Here is a 20,350-nt window from a genome sequence, read left to right on the forward strand (position 1 = left end):
GGAAGCACTGCTCAAGTGTTTACACCGCAAATATTTAATGTGATACAAGTGATATGATTGCAAGACGTAGCAGCCATGTCAATCGTGAGCAGTTTCGTTTGTTCGTTCGAGCATTGTTTTGATGTCGACTAGCCACTAGCCAAACACTTCGATAGTCGCTCCTTGGGATCGGCCAAGAACGTAATAGCCAGAAACTGTGCTTGTCCTCGATTTTGTGATTTGCTCTGCTTTTTCAAAGCCTTTTGTTCTCACTTCCCAAATTTTTTTACAAGTCAACCACATGGGACATTTAACAGTCAAACATTTATTTGCAATACTTACCTCAATATGTCAAGAATGCAACAATGGCTTCTTTGCACGCATCTTGGCAACTGAATTCTTGTCTGTAATATTAAAAGCATGGTTAGTCAGCAGTGGTTTGATGAACTTACGGCACAAGAGGTCAAGGAACATCTTTCTGTGGCCTGGCTCTTCGTTCTTGCACATCAAAATGGGGATGTCCACAAACACATCAACAGCATGTTGCACACTGGTTTCTCGCGATCCATGAAGCTCCTTGAACTTGTGGCCCTGTCCGTCTGTGTTGAAACTGTTCGCTTTCCAAACGGCGCTGTCCTGTCAGTTAATGCTTCAGTATGCACTGCCGTCACTACGGCACATACTGTGTCACTCAAAGTAAGAGCTGTGTTCTAGCATGTTGGCCTGTTAGTTGGCGCGAACACTGGTCGCGCAACAACTACCGATGCAACGCTAGGGTTGCCAGGGTCTTCATTATAGTCGAAGCTGGCAGCAGTTGCTACTTTCTGTTTTTTGCTAGCCTTCTCTTGGCTGCTGTCGAGCTGTACAGCGCGCTTTCGACTACTTACATCACTATGTATTTTGGCAAGTGCAGGCTTCGTATATGAGGGGTAGCACGGGAGGGCACACTCCGGGCACCGCTCCCTTGGTTAGTTGTCGAATTTTGGTATTCTCCCTGAGGTCCGAGGCAACGAAGTGCTTACGGCAAACGACAGAGCAATTCGATTGTGTGTTCAGCTCCCACTTTCTTCACGAGATCACTTTTAGCCATCGTTGGCACAGCTCAGGGTTTGCAGGAATCTCGTGGAATGATACCCCGGTGTCCTTCTTTCTTGCACTTTATGTGCACATAGGCACACAGCAGTACCTCATGATGAACACTGTCCGTATACCAAACAGAAGCAAACCAAACTTCAGGGCATATTCCTGCGCACGTCCATACCAGTGAATAAAAGATTGCTTTGCTTATCTCACGTGAACAAGTTCCGTAAGCCTGTGCACAGCAGGGACAGACTGTGTCAACTGGCAGCGCCACGAGCAGCAAGCGCTGGCAAGTGGGAGAGAATGACAGGAAAGAGTGTGATTGAGTAGGAGGGGCTCTAACAGGCCTGAACCAGCCTGAATGGACCCTAGCCTTGAACATCATCATCATCATCATCAGCCTGGTTACGCCCACTGCAGGGCAAAGGCCTCTCCCAAACTTCTCCAACTACCCCGGTCATGTACTAATCGTGGCCGTGTTGTCCCTGCAAACTTCTTAATGTCATCCGCCCACCTAACTTTCTGCCACCCCCTGCTACGCTTCCCTTCCCTTGGAATCCAGTCCGTAACCCTTAATGACCATCGGTTATCTTCCCTTCTCATTACATGTCCTGCCCATGCCCATTTCTTTTTATTGATTTCAACTAAGATGTCATTAACCCGCATTTGTTCCCTCACCCAATCTGCTCTTTTATTATCCCTTAACTTTACACCCATCATTCTTCTTTCCATAGCTCGTTGCGTCGTCCTCAATTTAAGCAGAACTCTTTTCGGCAGCCTCCAGGTTTCTGCCCCATACGTGATTACTGGTAAGGCACAGCTGTTATACACTTTTCTCTTGAGGGATAGTGGCAACCTGCTGTTCATGATTTCAGAATGCCTGCCAAACGCACCCCAGCCCATTCTTATTCTTATGGTTATTTCGGTCTCATGATCCAGATCCGTGGTCACTACCTGCCCTAAGTAGATGTATTCCCTTACCACTTCCAGTGCCTCGCTACCTATCGTAAACTGCTGTTCTCTTCCGAGACTGTTAAACATTACTTTAGTTTTCTACAGATTAATTTTCAGACCCACCCTTCTGCTTTGCCTCTCCAGGTCAGTGAGCATGCATTGCAATTGGTCTCCTGAGTTACTAAGCCATGCAATATCATCAGCGAATCACAAGTTACTAAGGTATTCTCCATTAACTTTTATCCCAAATTCTTCCCAATGCAGGTCTCTGAATACCTCCTGTAAACACGTTGTGAATAGCATTGTAGAGATCGTATCTCCCTGCCTGACGCTTTTCTTTATTGGGATTTTGTTGCTTTCTTTATGGAGGACTACGGTGGCTGTGGAGCCGCTAGAAATATTTTTCAGTATTTTTACATATGGCTCATCTACACCCTGATTCCGTAATGCATCCATGACTGCTGAGGTTTCGACTGAATCAAACGCTTTTTCGTAATCAATGAAAGCTATGTATAAGGGTTGGTTATATTCCGCACATTTCTCTATCACCTGATTGATAGTGTGAATATGGTCTATTGTTTCAATGAAAGCTATGTATAAGGGTTGGTTATATTCCGCACATTTCTCTATCGCCTGATTGATAGTGTGAATATGGTCTATTGTTGAGTAGCCTTTACGGAATCCTGCCTTGTCCTTTGGTTGACAGAAGTCTAAGGTGTTCCTAATTCTATTTGCGATTACCTTAGTAAATACTTTGTAGGCAACGGACAGTAAGCTGATCGGTCTATAATTTTGAAGTCTTTGGCTTCTTATGGATTATGGATTATGGATTATGGTTTCTTATGGATTAGGATTATGTTAGCATTCTTCCAAGATTTCGGCATGCTCGAGGTTATGAGGCTTTGCTGACTACATGTGGGAATTTAGCCACTGTCAAATCAGTTAATTGTTTGTACTTATTAAATGCAAATTAATGTCTGTGAATATAGCCACTGTCCAATCAGTTAATTGTTTGTACTTCTTAAATACAAATAATGTCTGTATGGCAGCATTGCATTAATTTTCTTGTTCTCTGTGCATTTTCATTTGAAGAAGTGGAGAACTCACTTTTAAATATCATAGAGCTTCAATAAATAATTTATTATAAAGCAAAGCAAAACCACCAAATAAAGTGCCCTGCGACCTGCAGAGAAGCTTCCATGTAACCACCTACCAACAAGACCACTTGTGAAGGCCATTTAGTCATCCAGCGGGTTCCGAACTGTTGCACCACATCTCGCTGCACAAGAATCTGCATTTGCAGTCGCGAAGTCTTGGCTCTGCTGCATAGAACTAAGGAAACAGATTATATAGTGAGCATGCAAGGCAAATGAATTCCCAGAACTATGCCAGTTTTGAGTTATTAATTTTCGAAGTGTCTGATGAAACTAGTGCCACCCTAAGAATTCGTTCTAAGTCGCTATGCCTTGAATACTCACTAGCTACAGTGCCTAGACTGAAATATTTGCCATAAGGTAATTAAAAAAAGTTAAAGTGATGTTAAGATTCGTGAACGTGGGTGACACGCAAGCATATGGGCGCTATAGCGCATGCGTCGCTATCGGACCTCGGTGCGCTTAAACGCCTGCACTGTCCGCATTGCAGATCGTATTCAAGACAGGACTCGTCCCACCGCGCAGTATGCAGCAGCTGCTAGAGTAGAACGCCTCCTGGTAAACATTAGCTTTCTAGTTAAATTAACTAGCATGGTGTCAATGTTAAAGTGTTCATGTTTGTGCACAGGCAAACATGAACACTTCACACTCGATGACTGTGGATGCTCGCTGTCAAAACGCTGGCATGAGGAATCGCGGCAGCTGCAGCAAGCGAAATGACACGTCAACGCAAACTGAAGGGTGAGAACGCAGTGTACGCAAAGCTATGAGCCGTCGGCCCACCTAGACTGTGCCCCCAAAGCATGTCGCTTTCAAGATAAACCCATGTGACCGCACGCGACCAAAGTACAAAGCCCCGCTTTCCTCCCCTCCCCCGGTGCCATGCGCACGACAGAATATGGTGTGCTTCCACTCCTGCGCATGCGAGATTAAGCCACCATCGTCGGCTTACTGTCGCGCGCTTTCACTCGCACGCACAGCGTACGGCGTACGCGGACAGTGTCATCCCAGTACGTCTGTATTGCAAACAAAACCTGTAGCAACTGCCAGAGGACGTCAACTTGGCACGCCTCTGTCTACCTTTGTCCTCCACAACGCTTTGCCTTGTTTGTCTTTCCCCCCTTCGCCCATCATTACCTACAGTTTCCTCCAGGTGGCGTTACTTTGCCACATGCTCTATGGGGGCTCCCTAGTGCACTCACGCTCCTTCATACTTTCCCCTGCGCATGTTTTTCTTCACCTCCAGGCACCTTCCTCGTTCGCTTGCTTCGTGGCTTCAAACATATATTCGCCGATTTGACGAGCTGGCCAGTTACACTTGTTCGTAAAAGTTAAATGGTGTATTTGTGTTAATCATTCAACTAAGCATTTTGATTTCTCCTAGAAGTATTGGCCGCCTCATCGAGTAATTTAGACCAGGGGTTAGAGTTGTGCTATCTGCCACAGGCAATTTTATTAAATATGGTACAGATAAAAAAAGAAAGACGCCTTGTATATGTAATTTGCACTGTTGAATAAGAGGCACTGATGGCAATCTTGGGAAAAGAACACCACTGAAACACTGCAAAATATGGTATAGTCTTTCAAACATGTATCAGCACTTTCTTCAGGCAAGGTGGTCCAATATTAGGGGAAAAAATGAAGGCGAAATTTCTGTTTTGAATTCCATGTCTAAACTGGTGATGTTAATGTGATGCAAAATGTTTCGTGGCATTTTGCATGTCTGTGCCATTTATGCGCAGAAAGTATTCTGAAATGTTGCTATGTTGTCTTATTTTTCAATACCCTGTGTAATCATCGCACACATGCAACGGTGACAATGTATAAGGACGTGTCATTGTATGTATCTATGACAAATCACAGCACTATTGCTGGCTTAAAAGCACACTGATAAAAACACGTATGTAAACAGGGCATGTGATACGATGAAAATGCACAACAGGAAATAGGCATGTGGAAAAAAATAATAATAAATAAACACAACGGCTGATATCTCAAGAGAAAACACACGACAACACCAAATAGGCACGTGGGCATCAGGACAAAAAAAGACAGCAATAGCCATGTGGCACTGACAAAATCAAATGCCGAAATAAAAGAGAAAAGCAGGGAAACATTTTACAGAAAGAAATGCACATGCACACATGTTGACATCATACCGAGCAATGGTGATAGGGGAAAAACCGTATAGTATGTATAATAATAATAATAAGGGGCGACGAAACTCATGAGGTGTTATCACACTAAACGGGCAAAAAGAAAGTTCGCCAGCACTCTGAACGGCGTACAGTATCTGAACGGCATTTCAGTTTGTCTAAGGTACTGTAATTTACAAACAGAACATTTGAGCAAATAGATGCAGTTGTTAGTGGCGCATGTAAAATCACCATTAATTTTCATGTAGAAATCCAAGGCAGTGCTTTTGGTAATGCATGATGTCGTCATGTGTGCAGAAACCTTGCAACATGCTTTCTTGCAAGGTCGGCAACCTGCAGTCTCAGAAATCCGTGTTTTAGATGACGTTAAGATGTCATACGGATTACTAGACCGTATGAAGACTACCCAAGTTGGTTCTGGAAAGGTTACTTTGAGGTGATCACTCTGCGCTAGTATGTTGAAGTGGTTTTTAAGGATTGATCAAACATTTAAAATCGATGCTGAGTGGTTTACAACAAGGTTACTTTGTGTCTGAAGTCTGAACGGACTATTGCTTTATGCGTGGAAGAAATCCTCGCAATTCAGCGCATTGGCTCTTCTAACGACATGGGTATTCATTCTAACGACATGGGTATTCTTTCTGGATTAGCCCTTTCAGGGTCGATTTTTTTCGCCATATGCGACCGCCCAGGGTAAATATTTTTTATTGCAGATTCCAATTCTTCTGAGGGACCTATTGCAAAAAAAAATTTCCGTAATTTTTCTAGGGTGACCGTAAAGTGAGAAAGATATTTCATGTTAATATGTATGTACTGTTGATCTCATGAGTAACAATTAAAAAAAGAAATAAGCTTATAAGAATTAAAAATTTTATGCTTTGTTCACACATAAGGCTTAGAAAACGTGCACACAAGAATATTTTGCAAGTCTCAAATGTTCTTGCTCTTACACTAATATTTACATCCATAGCGAAATCGAACTGCGTAAGTGAGCGCACTCAAGAAAAATGTGTGATTGTGTGCGCATCAAAAAAGCAAAACGTGTGACAAACTTCCGCTAATCCTCATCTTATCGCCAACCAGAGGCAATTAGTTTTCGCGAGTCTCCAAAAAAAGAAAAAAAAAAAGACATGCATGGCGGCATCCTTCCTATGTGGACCTCTGTGAGCACTAAACGAGCAAGAAACAGGTGGTCACCCTTTGAGTGGTTAGTAACAAGATAGCCATCAGTTTTGCGGGCGCAAGAAGCCGAAACCACCTGCAGAACAAGACCCAAACTGCCGCCCACCCGTGCGCGCGCCAATGCACGAGCGGTAGTATATAGACGCGCCGGAGCAAATTAGCTCTAAAACAAACCATGCAATGAAAACCGAGAAAGGGAAGCATGAGAAAAAGATTTCCTGTATTCTGACATAGTGGCAGCACATGCCAGAAAAGAAAAAGTTAGGAAATTGGCGCACGTTTTAAACGTACAGATGGCACTGTAAATATATGCCATCGACCATTTTGGACTTGTTCGCGGCACCATATATTTACGTCATTGACCCTGAAAGGGTTAAAGCTCTGCGAAGTTGTTCACACTTTTCATAAAAGTCTGACTGTTCTAAGCAAAGCTTCTTAAAGCGGAGCGCCTGATAATATGGTGCACTGGTTTTCCAATGTTTTACATGTGAACTTTTAAAGTGGAGATAACGGTGCCTGTTCTTTGGTTTTCTGTACCATTTAGTGGATAGTTTGTTGTTAAATAGGGAAGCTGTAACATCCAGAAAGTTTATAGTAGATTGAGAGTGCTCGTGTGAAATAGAAATCAGCAATAAAGGATAAAAGTCCGTTTTCAGCATGAGGCAAGATAAATGTAATCTATAAATGGCTTATAATAAAAAGGTTTTAGTATGCGATTGCTAATAAAGTCATCCTCCAGAATAGACATAAAAATGCTAGTATAATTAGGAACAATGTGAGTGCCCATTGATATGCCACAATCCAAAGTTATTAAGTTCTAAAATAATTTCACTAATGTAGCCAGTGTATTACTACCAACAATTTTTCATCAGAGGATCTGTCATATGCATGAACTGCCTGAATGCCATCACTATGTGGGATGTTTGTATAGAGTGAAACCACATCTAATGTTAAGAGCAGGGACTTATCTGGTATCAGGTTGTCATCAGTGTGCAAAAAAAATGGTTTTGCATCTTTAAGATAGGATGAGAAAATACATGGAAGGCTTGTATTATTGGTGTTGAAGTCAAAGTGACAGCAGGGACCTATTCAAAGCAAACAAAAAGCTCTGCAGCATTTATTCGCGCTGGTTTTATTCCAGTCACAGGAACGGATGTCCAAGTTCTGAGCATGCGCGCCGCTGATGCTGCACGCAGGCACGCATCACATCACTTATCTATACGATACATCTCCTTTTCTTGAAATGACAAACTTGAAGCCATGTTAACGTTCCACTCATATTTCACAACACTGTTCAGCCATGAAAAGGAAATATTTGTTTACACAGTCGGAACATTTAGAGTTCTATAACGGCACCTGTACAAAGTTCTTGTCATACCCCAACCGCCATGGTTCTCATTTTTCGCTCTGGGATCTTCTTGGTGCTGGTGTCGGTTGCCAAGGGTGCAGTGGTGGGTGCGCTTGCAGCACATGGTTATACCTGGCAAGGTACGCTGTTCTCGTAGCCATCCTCTAGCATGTCGTCATCACTACGTGCAATGGTGAAAGGCTCAGCCGTCGCCCTGAGATGTTGTCGGTTGCATCGCAAAACACTTCCATCTTCGGTGACAACTTGGTATAACCTTGGTAGAGCCGTAGTGTTGAGAACCCTGGCTTTTGGTGACCAAGAGTCTCCTCGTACTCTGACAACGTGGCCTTCTTGAAGTTGAGAAAGACTATGTCTCGAGGATCGGTACTGTTTATGCTTCCTTACCGACTTGCGTGGAGCTTGGTTGAAGTGTGGAAGTGGTGTGCGAAGTCGCCAGCCCTGAAGTAACTCTTCAGGTGACTGACCGTCTTCTAGCAGACTGCTCCAGTAACTAAGCAATCCAAGCCACAAATCACCATAAAGAAAGAAAAGACAAGATTTTAGACTGCTGAAAGCATGTATTACATATTGGAATCTTGTGATGCCAGGCTCAAGGCTTTTCAACACAATGGTTGTGCCTGATATAACCTACCTGTCAAGATGTTATTTTAAGCATGATTATATGCAGCATTTTATGCAAGTACTTTGTTCTCTATCTTTGTGCTGTCCACCTCGCCATGCCTGAAGGCTATTGAGAGTAGAAACTCGGGTCACAGGATTTTTTTCACAAATGATTTTAAAAAAATGAAAGGATGTTATTCAGCTGTCTTAGTGCATGCTTCTTTGTCTAGATTCTTCAGAGCGTCCTCCAGTGCATCCCAAGTGGCAATGGAGCGCCATTCCTTGGATCAACACAGGTGGATCACATAGTTGAACATTTCTCGAAAAATGGTAAACCATTTCTGTTTTCCTGTGTGGGGATACAAGGCTGACAATGGCAAATTAAATAAAAAGGCATTTTTAATGAAACTTTAGATACTTTGCAGGCCTATTTAACAATGTTCTAAGGAAACTGAAAATTTTGTAACTTATCATTATATGTAGAGTACTGCCTAGTGAAAAAAAAGAAGTAAAATAGTTTATTTATCTTAATAGTTATTTTGTTTGGGTTGTCAGGCTCATTCTTTAAAGGAGTTGTATTGTCTGTTATTGTGTTTTGCCTTGATGTACAAACCATGTTTCATGTTTGATGTGTAAACGACCAGTTTTATATTGCCATACTTTGATCATATGTGTTGTGCACTACAGTGGCGTTGAAGACACCAAAACACAGTTTTATTTCATGTTTTTACTATTATACCCATTGTCTGCAAATACATACTTTGTAGTTGTCTCGATGTGTGCTCTAGAGAAGACTGGCAGTGTTATCGTGTGACTAGAAATAATCTATGCAAGCCCAGTATGACCCTTTAATGTGCCAATTAATTTTGTTCATTAGAAATTTAGTTTTACCAAATTTCTTGTATCTCCAGATTCGGGAGAAGTGTACACTTGTAGAATGGATTAAGAATTTTCATTTCCTCAGTGAGTTTTGTCAAGTTTACAGATTGTGGAATCCATGTGAGAACTCTCTAAAGGAACATCAAATACTGAGACTTCCAACTATTTCATGTCTAGCTTGTGCTTCGAAAGCACTTGTCAGCCATTTGAAATTTCTGCCTGATGTCGAGCGTTGTGAAAAACAGTGAAAAGAGTTAACCCTCTACATGACAACATACTGGCACAGAGAGCAAACAGCCGGCTGTCCACCTTTCAACTTGTTTCACTAGAACACTTTGCACATACTATTCAAAATTACAGCACAGGGCCAATCAGAAATGTCTCAAGATGTGTATGCACTATGTTTTAGGACAACATTCATATGGGCTAGATGGTGCATACTTGAATTAGGAAGGAACAGCGCCAACTAAGACGATCACGAGAGGCAGAACGACGCAGGACAAGCACCAACTTCATCTATCTTTTGGGAAAAGTGTACGCTTGTAGAAATTCATAATTCAAGTATGTTTTAAATATCATTATTTTCGTCAGCACTGTTGCTTTTGATGCACTACCTGGCTGTGCACAGTTCACACTGCACCTGATAAGGATAATTGCATATTAAGGCAGTTGCATAGGTGGCGTGCAAAACATAGCATCCATGACGGGTTCCCGGCTCTACAGTCTCTTCCGGCACAGGTAGTTAGCTAAAGCGTGACCTACAAGATCAATTTCCGTTAAGCAGAGAGAATCATCGGTGGGATGTGGATTTGGACCTCATCTATTGCCACTGAAGATAACAATAGATCCGTTGGTGTTGCTGATCTTTCTCTTGTTCATATTAGACAAACAGAACTAAATCAGATGATGCCTAAGTAAGGTATAGTACTCGCATATGCTGTGTTTAGTCCTTGTCTTATGTAGTACTGTTTGCCCAACCCGAGTTTCCCGGCCACTGCAGCATGTAGTGTCTTGGTGTTTCTTTCTTCAGATGCAGACGACCTTTTCATTCTTGTCAACAACATTGATGGTTTGGGCTTGAGGAGTGCAAAAGCTCAAGAAATGCTCTGCACACTCTCAACAGCATGTCACATTCACATAATTGCTTCGCTGGACCACATCAATGCTGCTTTATGTAAGGATCACTTCGAATATTTTGAATTGATTCTTTAATAATCTGCATTTGTTGTACGAGTGGTTTCTCTTATTACGTGTATTTGAAGTGACCACTGTTATGGCTTTCCCAGTTTTTTGCAAGTCACTTTTTTCCTATTGTTTATTTTTATTATCTTGCGTTGTGTTAATACTATATATGCCTGTGGCATGCAAGTTGATCACTTTCTTTTTCTTAACTTTCACTCTTATTATTTTTCTTCTCAGCCACTGCCATGACTGGGGACATTTGCAGCCAAAATTCTATGCTTTATTTTTTCTTGGTGATGATTAACAATATTCATTGCCAATCATTTTTTTTTTTCCTATGAAGTTCTGAAAGAATGCTTACCTAAGCTATGTAGGTGTAATGTATAAAATGCAAAAGGAGCAATTTTTTAGGCTGACACACTGTAGACTCACAATCGTAAGCTACAATCGGAGCTAAACATAAATTACTTGATTGGCTGTTGCCATTGCTGAAACCGGCAAGCAATTACCATCAAGAGGTTTTTTTTGCTGTTGAAGATTTGGTTTAGCTGTAAATTGCTAAAGCCTTTGTTAGGTGTAAATAAATTTTCTCATAAGTGCACGCTACATTGCCTGCTTTGGACTGTTGGGGTAGAACAGTGACTGTTTTAACATATGTTGGGTGTGCATTTATTTCTGTGCGTCTATAGTGGTTCTCAATGCTATTACTGTGGCCAGAACTAGCATATGCAAATGCCCAAAATAGCTTGCACAATAGAGTTTTTAAAGTGAATAGCTTTCTTTGGCTTTGTTGCCTGTTTTCGTGGTTGGTGGTCGGAAGTTGGACTTTCTCTGCTGATACGAAGGTGCCAATGCAAAGGGCATGCGCGTGCAACCAAGTTGCGGGGCATGTTCGCCGCTGAACGCCAACTGTATTATAGGTCTTTGAAACGCACGTGCTGTCCACACACACTATTACCGCTATGCTTTACCGCTACTCTGCTGCTATAATTTCTTTAAAAGATTCTGGGGTTTCAGGTGCCAAAACCATGATCTGATTATGAGGCACGTCGTAGTGGGGGACACCGGATTAATTTTGATGCATGTATACTGTAGTCATTTGCCAACTTCAGTGCAAAAGTGGGGGAAAAGCAGGCTGGTGAACAAGCAGTTGGCAACTACAGGATCGATTCTAGACTAGAGGAGAGATGTTAATAGAATTTGCGGAAAGGAATGAGCTCTGAATAATTAATACCTTCTTCAGAAAGCGTAGCAACAAGTAGTGGACCTGGAAATGCCCTAATGGTGAAACAAGAAATGAAATTGATTTCATACTTTCTGCCGATCCCAGCATAGTGCAGGATGTGGAAGTGTTAGGTAGGGTAAAGTGCAGTGATCATAGGTTAGTGGGGTCTAGGATTCACCTCAATTTGAAGAGAGAAAGAGTAAAATTGGTCAAGAAGAAACAGGCCAACCTAGCTGCAGTAAAGGTAAAAGCAGACCAATTCAGGCTGGTACTTGCAAACAAGATTACGACGAAGGCACCAAATAAAACGTCAGACGAAGGAAGACGACACAGGGCAACCACGTAGGCGCCTACGTGGTTGTCCCGTGTCGTCTTCCTTCGTCCGTCATTTTATCTGGCGTCTTCGTCGTAATCATGCGTAACCAACTCACCCAACAGCATGTGCTCAGTGTCACTTGAAAACAAATATGCAGCCTTAGAACAGAGAGATTAACCGTAACTAGGCTGGCTTCAGAAGCAGCAATTCATGTGGGAGGTAACGCACCAAGGCAACCAGCAGGCAAGCTCTTCCAAGTAACAAAGGACCTAATAAAGAAACGACAAAGAATAAAAGTGTACAACTCAAGAGATCACATAGAATTAGCAGCACTGTCAAAACTGATTGACAAGGAGAAAATAAGGGATACTTGAAATTATAACGTGAGAAATACTGAGGAAGCAGCAAAAAATGGATGCAGCTTGAAATCATTGAACAGAAAACCTGGCATAAGACAGGCCAAGATGTATGCACTGAAATATAAGCAATGTAATGTCATTAGCAATTTAGAAGATATAGTAAAAGCAGCAGAAGAATTCTATACTGACCTGTACAGTACCCAGAGCAGCCTGTTGCATCTGGGTCGCAAGCCCCAAGGGTAGCGTTGACCTGGCGGCCTGGGGCACAGCTGGAAGCATCCGAAGGTCCTGGCAAAGGATGAGTCGACTGCTAACAGAACAACTTGTTTATTCTCGCATCTCAAAAGAGCGGCCGGTCAGGTCGACCGAAGGAGAGAAACGGAGACCACGTTACTCGACGGAAGAAATCGAAGCCTCTCCTGGCGTCTGGGGGCAGCTGCTTTTATACTCTCGGAGTCGAGGGCAAGAAGGAACGGCTTGAAAGAGGCGCACGTGACGGTGGCGCACGGACACGTTGTGACAAGAAGTGACGTATCCGCCGGGCCGGCGCCGGTCAGACCTCCTCGCTTCACAGTTGGGGAGCGCCTCTCCTTGGCTGCCGCGCTTTGACAAGCGTGGGCACCAACACACACACACACACACACACACACGCACGCACGCACGCGCGCACGCACGCGCGCGCGCGGCATGTTTCAATGCCACGTGGCATTGAAACATGCCTGGACGCGCTTGGCAGGAAGCGTTGCGGCAGCGCTGAACTGACTAAAATGTCCGCCGCTGTTAATGAAGCCCCGGCGTCCGTTGCATCCGCGCCGGCTATACCGCACGTCGGAGGCAAAACGTAACAAGCCACACTACCTTCATGCGTAGTAGTAATGAAGAGGATACAGAGGCACCTTCTATAACTTGCGATGAAGTTAGAGGGGCCTTGCAAGACATGACCCTGTGGAAAGTGGCAGGAGAAGATGGAATAACGGTCGATTTAATCCAAGATGGAGAAGACATCGTACTTAAAAGGTTTGCGGCCCTTTATACGCAATGCCTCACAACTTCAAGTGCAACAGAGAACTGGAAGAATGCCAACGTTACACTAGTCCACAAGAAGGGAGACGTTAACGAATTGAAAACTTCTAGGCCTATTAACTTGCTTTCAGTATTGTATAAAACATTTACCAAGCTAATTTGCAACAGAATAAGGGCAACATTGGACTTCAGTGAACCAAAAGAACAGGCTGGCTTCAGGAAAGGATACTCTACCATGGATCGAGAAATCCACAGAGTACAATTAGCCTCTCTACATGTGATTCAGTAGAGATACCAGCAATCGTAGAGGCATTACGTAATCAAGGAGTGCAGGACACTTACCTAAATATCTTTGAAAATATCTATAGAGATTCCACAGCTACCTTAATTCTACACAAGAAATGTAGGAAGATACCTATAAGGAAAGGGGTCAGACAAGGAGACACAATCTCTCCAATGCTATTCACTGCGTGCTCGGAAGAAGTATTCAAGCTATTAAACTGGGAAGGTTTGGGAGTAAGGATAGACGGCGAATACTTCAACAATCTTCGGTTTGCCGATGACATTGTTCTATTCAGCAACACTGCAGACGAGTTACAACAAATGATTGAAGACCTTAACAGAGAGAGTGTAAGAGTGGGGTTGAAGTATAATATGCAGAACAACAAAGATAATGATGAATAGCCGGGCAAGGGAAGAAGAGTTCAGGATGGCCAGTCAGCCTCTAGAGTCAACGAAGGGGTATGTTTACCCTTTGAGTGACTGTGGTTCCCTAAGTCACAGGGAACCACAGTCACTCACAGGGAACCCTGATAATGAGAAGGAAATTCACAGAAAAATAAAAATGGGTTGGAGTGCATACGGCAGGCATTGCTGGATCCTGACTGGGAGCTTACCACTATCACTGAAAAGAAAAGTACAGTCACTGCATTCTGCCCGTGCTAACATATGGGGAAGAAACTTGGAGGTTGACAAAGATGCTCGAGGACAAGTTAAGGACTCGCAGAGAGCGACGAAATGAAGAATGTTAGCTGTAATGTTAAGTGACAGGAAGAGAGCGGTGTGGATGAGAGAGCAAATGGGGATAGCCGATATTCTAATTGACATTAAGCGAAAGAAAATAGAGCTGGGCAAGCCATGCAATGCATAGGATGGATAACCGGTAGACCGTTACAGTTACAGATTGGGTGCCAAGAGAAGAGAAGCACAGTCGAGGACAAGCAGAAGACTAGGTGGGGTGATGAAATTAGGAAATTTGCAGGCACAAGTTGGAATTGGTTGGCACAGGGTAGGGGTAATTGAGGTCACAGGAAGAGGCCTTTGTCCTGCAGTGGAAATAAATATGATGATGATGATGATGTTTTGTTCTTCAGTACAGACAGAAGGTCTTAATGTTTTTTTACAAATTTAGTAAAATTCAAACTTAATTTTATCTTTCAAAATAGGTTTGAAACAACCTGGGCCTGCATTTTGTAACATTTAATTTCACTCATACAACACACTGAGTGGCCAATTCAGTGCATATCAGAATACTGAAGGCTGCAAGATATCTTGTAGGCACATTGAAAGTGTACCCATAGCACATGACTGAACCCTCACTGTGTCAAACCTTTGACCCTTCATTGTCGGCAGCATCTAGCAGTCAGAAGAATGATTAATGTATTACATTTTTGGCTTCTCGTGTCTTTAATTTTTATGTATTTATGTTTTATCATAACATTACTTATGTGCTTTGCCTGACTTTTCCTTTTAAAAAAATACATATTAATTCCTTTGAAAAGCAACTGCCAGCTGTGCTATGTTCAAGTGTCATCGTTTGCATTTGTAGCCCTTGTTTTATCTGCTATTCCTAGGAGTGCATTGAAGTTTCAAACATGATTCAATACCAACTCTGTATGCTTCAATACAGGGAGCCTTAGGCCTTTAAACGATGCAATAACCCAGATTACCTGGCAAAGCTTTAACATTAAAACATTTTATTTATTACCAGCTTAAAGGCTCAGAGGCTTTACATAAGGGGGGTTGTGTATGCAGGTAGAGTAGCAATGATTGTACAGTGCTTTAACAGCAATAGAACTGAAGAAAGGAACGACAATTGTTCAGAAAGAGCGGATGCAACATACAGGGTGTTTCAGCAAACACTTTAAAAAATCTTTAAAAGTTGCGTGTGGCAGATATCGCAATTCAAGTTCGGGAGCTGGTCTACTCGAAGTGGTGGACAATAATTGCACAAAAAATTGAGATGCAAAATTGACTAATTAATAAAAATTCAATATTTATGTTTTCGACTAATCACATTATGGCCCACATTGCAATTTACAAATTATAGCTGTGGAGTTTTGCAAGGTAGAACCACTTGGAACAAATTTTCAAATGACACCAGTTCTGAAATATAAATTCCTGAACTTTCCTTAGGGAGACTTAAAGGGCCCCTGAAATGGTTCGGACAAATTTTGTAGACGTGTAGGGTACAGCTTTAGTAGCACATTCGCACCACAATTTAAGTGATGCATTACGTATTAATGGAGCTACAAGCGATTAGAAGTTACCCTCCTCCCTAGCCATGCTTGTCGTCCTCAACTCGTTCCTGAGCGAGCGAGACTAAGCTCCGCCTTCACTGGTTCGGCGTCACGATGCGACGTCACATTGTCCACTTCCGGTTGTTTTGGAGCCCGCCCCCGCCCGCGCGAGACCTCTCCGCTAGCCGCTTGGCCGTCGACCCCAAGCGGAGCTATCGAAGCAGCGTGCGTTGCGAGCAATCTGTCGTAGCGTCGAACGTGTCTGGTATTCCTGTAACCACAGGCAAGCTGATCATTTCGGCAAATGACTGCAGGCATAAACTCAAGCTGATGAAGGAACTGTAGCGTAGACGTACGTGAGCGGCCTGATCGGTCTGCACGGTTCAGACACTTGTTGGCGGAGCGCTTAACCAGCCAAACAAAGTGCTAATATTGCTCTAACCAAGTGTAAAACATTTTAGACATTTATAAAAACAACGTGTTGATGATTACACTCCTGCGAAAAATACACACCAGCAGCAAAGAAGAATACACTTCGTTGCTGCTACTGTGTATGGTTGAGCTCTGTGCCACCAGGTGGCTGCACCGTGCAGACCATTCACATTTGCCCTTCTGCTCATCTCATGGCTCGTCCCGTTACGGCACAGTCAAGCGGCCAGACCCTGTCCCCTTGCGCTTGCCCTAACTGGACTCGCGAAACGCTATTGCGTTAGTAATCTTCCGGTGTAAAGTGACGGCCACAAACGCGCAAAACCTGGCGTCGATCGGATAGCGGCAGTCCGATGCGCAGCAGCCAGTTCGCTCGTACGCTGCCTTGCAGAGGGACACGATGTCAAAGCTTGACATATTGCCAGTCGCTACTTTTGCAGTCCGCAAGGCAACAAAGTCAAATCATAGTGCTCGCGAAAAGACTGAGACCGACTCTAACCGCGGAGCTCTCGTCAAAATGGGGTACGTTGTATACAAGCAGACGACCATTGCTGTTTGCCGGAAGTGCTTGGGTGTACTGAAAAATTGTTCTTGTGCATTCTCTTTATGTTACTTTATATTTATAAAAACAAATTAACTAACATTCCAACTATTACGAAGATCATTTGTTTACCATAAAGTTGGAAAAATTATCGATCACGCGCCCTGATCAGCCAATCGGGTTGCTCACCCCACTGACGTCATGTGGGTGATTTCGGTCATATGGGTAGGGGTGGCTTAAAATTCCGCCGAGCAGTGCGCTGCGATCGGCAGCGATGTGCATGTTTAAAACCTTATAATAAATTACACGCTTTACGCTGAGCACTTAGATATGTCAATTAATGATCAGAAGGACCTACTCTAACGCCTCAGTACGTTTGTAGAAAATCGTCAAAAGCGTTTCAGGGTCCCTTTAAAGATTCCTTAAATTCCTGAACAGAAATGCATTGGCATTCCAGTTGATTTGTTAACAAAACGTTGTTTCATGCACTGAAGCACACAAGTAACTGGAACGCCAGTGCATTTCTCCACAAAGTTCGGAAATTTATATCTCGAAACTGGTGTCGTCCTGAGAATTCGTTCCAAGTGGATCCGCCTTGCGAAGTCCACTGCTAAAATTTGGAAATTGCAATATGGGTCATAAGATAATGAGGTCAAAGTGAATTAGTTACTTATTGTTAATTAGTCGACTTTGCATTTTATTTTGTGCTAGTAGCGTCCGCCGTTTCGAGTAGACCGGCTCGTAAACTAGAATTGAGCTATCTGCCACAGGCAGCCTTTAAAAAATTTTGAGAGTGTTTGCTGAAACGCCCTGTATATAATGTGTTGTGTCACTACAGCATGTTAGAGTATGTAAGCGAAGCCATTGTTGTCCTTCAGCAATCACCAACTAGGCCAGCAAACAGTTCTGTCAGAACCGTATTGATTTATGGTAATTGAAGGGAAAAAAAGTAATAGGCTATAAAGGCATAAAAATGTAAATAGTGGATGTGTGGCCACAATTTAATTGGAAGAGTATCGGTCACTTGAAATGACTGGTTACACCCCTCTCAAGCAGGCAAGTTAGGTGCACTCACAGGGAGTACACTTCGGGTCTTGGAGTGACAGCAGAACCCCCTTCACTGTTTCCTTGTTGATGGTGCGCGCTAAATATTTCACTATGCTTTGAGTGACACTTTAGGCTACGCGATGCTAAACGGGAAAACAGAGTGCACTTGCAGTGAAAAAAAAATGGCAACAGGCTAAGAGCACGGTTTTTTTGAAGATGGAGATTAAAAATAAGAACTACTAAAAAGTTATTGTTCTACGTTGTATTACAAATAAAAATAAACTTAAATCTATTTTTCTCAACAAAAAAGGAGTATATTTTTTTATTATTAGAGTTCTGCAAGTCAATGCCGGCCAAGACGAATGCTCAGCCAATCCAGAACATGGCGGCATGCACCAAGGCGGCATTGGATCCTGCTGGAACACAATATGAGCGAGTTCTGTTCTGATTATTTTGTTAAAAGCTGTTCAACAGCTAAAATGAACTTCTGTGTCCTTTTCTATATGCATTACATTTTCTACCATTAAAACCGCTGGCAGCGAGGCTATGCACTCGGCCAGCAAAGTGCGTTCTGTGAACGCACTCCAACCGGAGTGCACTGCTCTGAGAGTGACACTCCACTTGTGACGCTAAGATTTGGCAAAGTGTACCTAAACCCAGTGACACTCTCCATAAGTGCACTTAACTTGCCCGCTTGACAGGCGTATTCGTTTCCCACGTAAAGCTTTGCCATCAATGCAAGTAAGAATATTTTATGGCAAAGAATCTCAGTCTTATTACTGCGTTGCGGGAAAAATGGCTATCGCTGAGCTGCGACCATTGATACGTGCTATTGGGCAACTGTTTCAAATGAGCGGATGCTCTTGTGAACAGTTGACATGATATGAAACTGACAATAAGCAGATAAATTATTAACTAACCCTTTTCATGGCACCTTCTCTTCTTTCCCACAAAGTTAACAAGATTTTTCGAGTTTTTAAGGACTGCTTCATTGTAAAGAGTGTTCGTTATTGCAATAGCAGCAGTTTATTTGTTACTTTCTGTTGTCTGTAACTGTCCTATTCTTTTTAGTTGCAGGTAGGCATGGCCACAGAAGCACTCTATGTGAATCTTGATAGTAGTTCTTGTAACACAAGTCAACTGTGCTTTTGTTTTCCTGTACGCGACGCCTCACTCCTGGCACTGCAAGGAAAGGACATTACAGACGCGCTGATGGCAAAACGTGTTTTCATTGAGCTGCACTTATGCAAATGAAGCCACCAGAGACTCTGACTGTTCCTCACAGTTGTCACTAATAAAAGCCCCAAACATGACTCACTAGGTATTTCCAGGTCTAATTATTTACTTGAGGTTAAGAAATGTCCCAAAACAGCACCGTTCTGGCATTGAAAGAGGTGGCTGTCATAGCTGCAGCAGCCTAACTCTGTGCTGCCATTTTTAAAACCCAGGGGAGTTACACTCCTGCTGAATCTTCACCAACCACACCCTAAAAAATCTTCTTTTTAGAAAGCTGTGTCGTATAGTAGCACAGCATTCACATAAGAAATAATAAATAGATTTACACTCGTCTTCGGCACACAGTACATAAAAGGAAATATCTGGATTAGAGACTCGTCACTGCATAAAACACCTTCACGGGTGTGACTTGCTTTTGACATGGAAAAGGTTAAAGAAAAAGAAATTATTTTGCTACAGTGCACTGAATTTTCAGCCAAAGTGTGTTGCTTACAGGGTGTGAAACGTCCTGGTCACATGCTTCATTTTGCTTGGCCTTGCATGATGATGCCTCACATATTTATCTATCAAACATTATTTGGCTATGTTGTAATGTACTTTTCCTCATTTCTTATTTGCAATTTCGGTGCCATGTCCTTCTGTACGGATCAGTACTTTGTGTTACCCAGCTAGTCCAGATAGAAATGCGCTGAAATTTAATGAACGCACAGATTTACCACTCTTTCATTTTCCCAGCCACGCTTTATTTATGTGCCCATCTCATGGTACTAAACGTTTGTGTTAATGGCCTGAGTGACACGTCATGTTTTGCCGCAGTGTGGAATCAAGAGACTTCACGGAGGTTCCGATTCGTATGGATTAATGCAACAACATTTGAACCTTACGTACTGGAATCCAGCTTGGAGCCCCTCAAGAGCTCCGCCTCCAACGCACTCAGTTCGCTGAAGCATGTCTTTTGCAGTTTGACTCCAAATGCACGCAAGATATTCCTCCTCATTGCACAACATCAGCTTGACAATGCAGAGTCACCATTGTATTCAGGTACGTTAACATTTGCCAACTGGACATGTAATGAGTGTTGCATAAATTGGGAGCTCCAGGTATACATGGCTTCCAGCTA

The 20,350-nt window shown here is 42.8% G+C and overlaps 1 protein-coding gene across 1 annotated transcript in view; it reads left to right on the forward strand.

The window, feature by feature from the left end:
• The window catches only part of Orc2 (origin recognition complex subunit 2), a 43,405-nt gene that overhangs the window by 13,785 nt on the left and 9,270 nt on the right, over positions 1–20,350 (forward strand). The window contains exons 8-10 of the mRNA XM_050177417.3: positions 8,705–8,804; positions 10,384–10,527; positions 20,047–20,271. Coding sequence (XP_050033374.1) covers positions 8,705–8,804; positions 10,384–10,527; positions 20,047–20,271 — 469 coding nt within the window. The remainder of the gene's footprint in view (positions 1–8,704; positions 8,805–10,383; positions 10,528–20,046; positions 20,272–20,350) is intronic.

This window comes from Dermacentor andersoni, chromosome 5, assembly GCF_023375885.2.
Source record: "Dermacentor andersoni chromosome 5, qqDerAnde1_hic_scaffold, whole genome shotgun sequence".
Taxonomy (NCBI): domain Eukaryota; kingdom Metazoa; phylum Arthropoda; class Arachnida; order Ixodida; family Ixodidae; genus Dermacentor; species Dermacentor andersoni.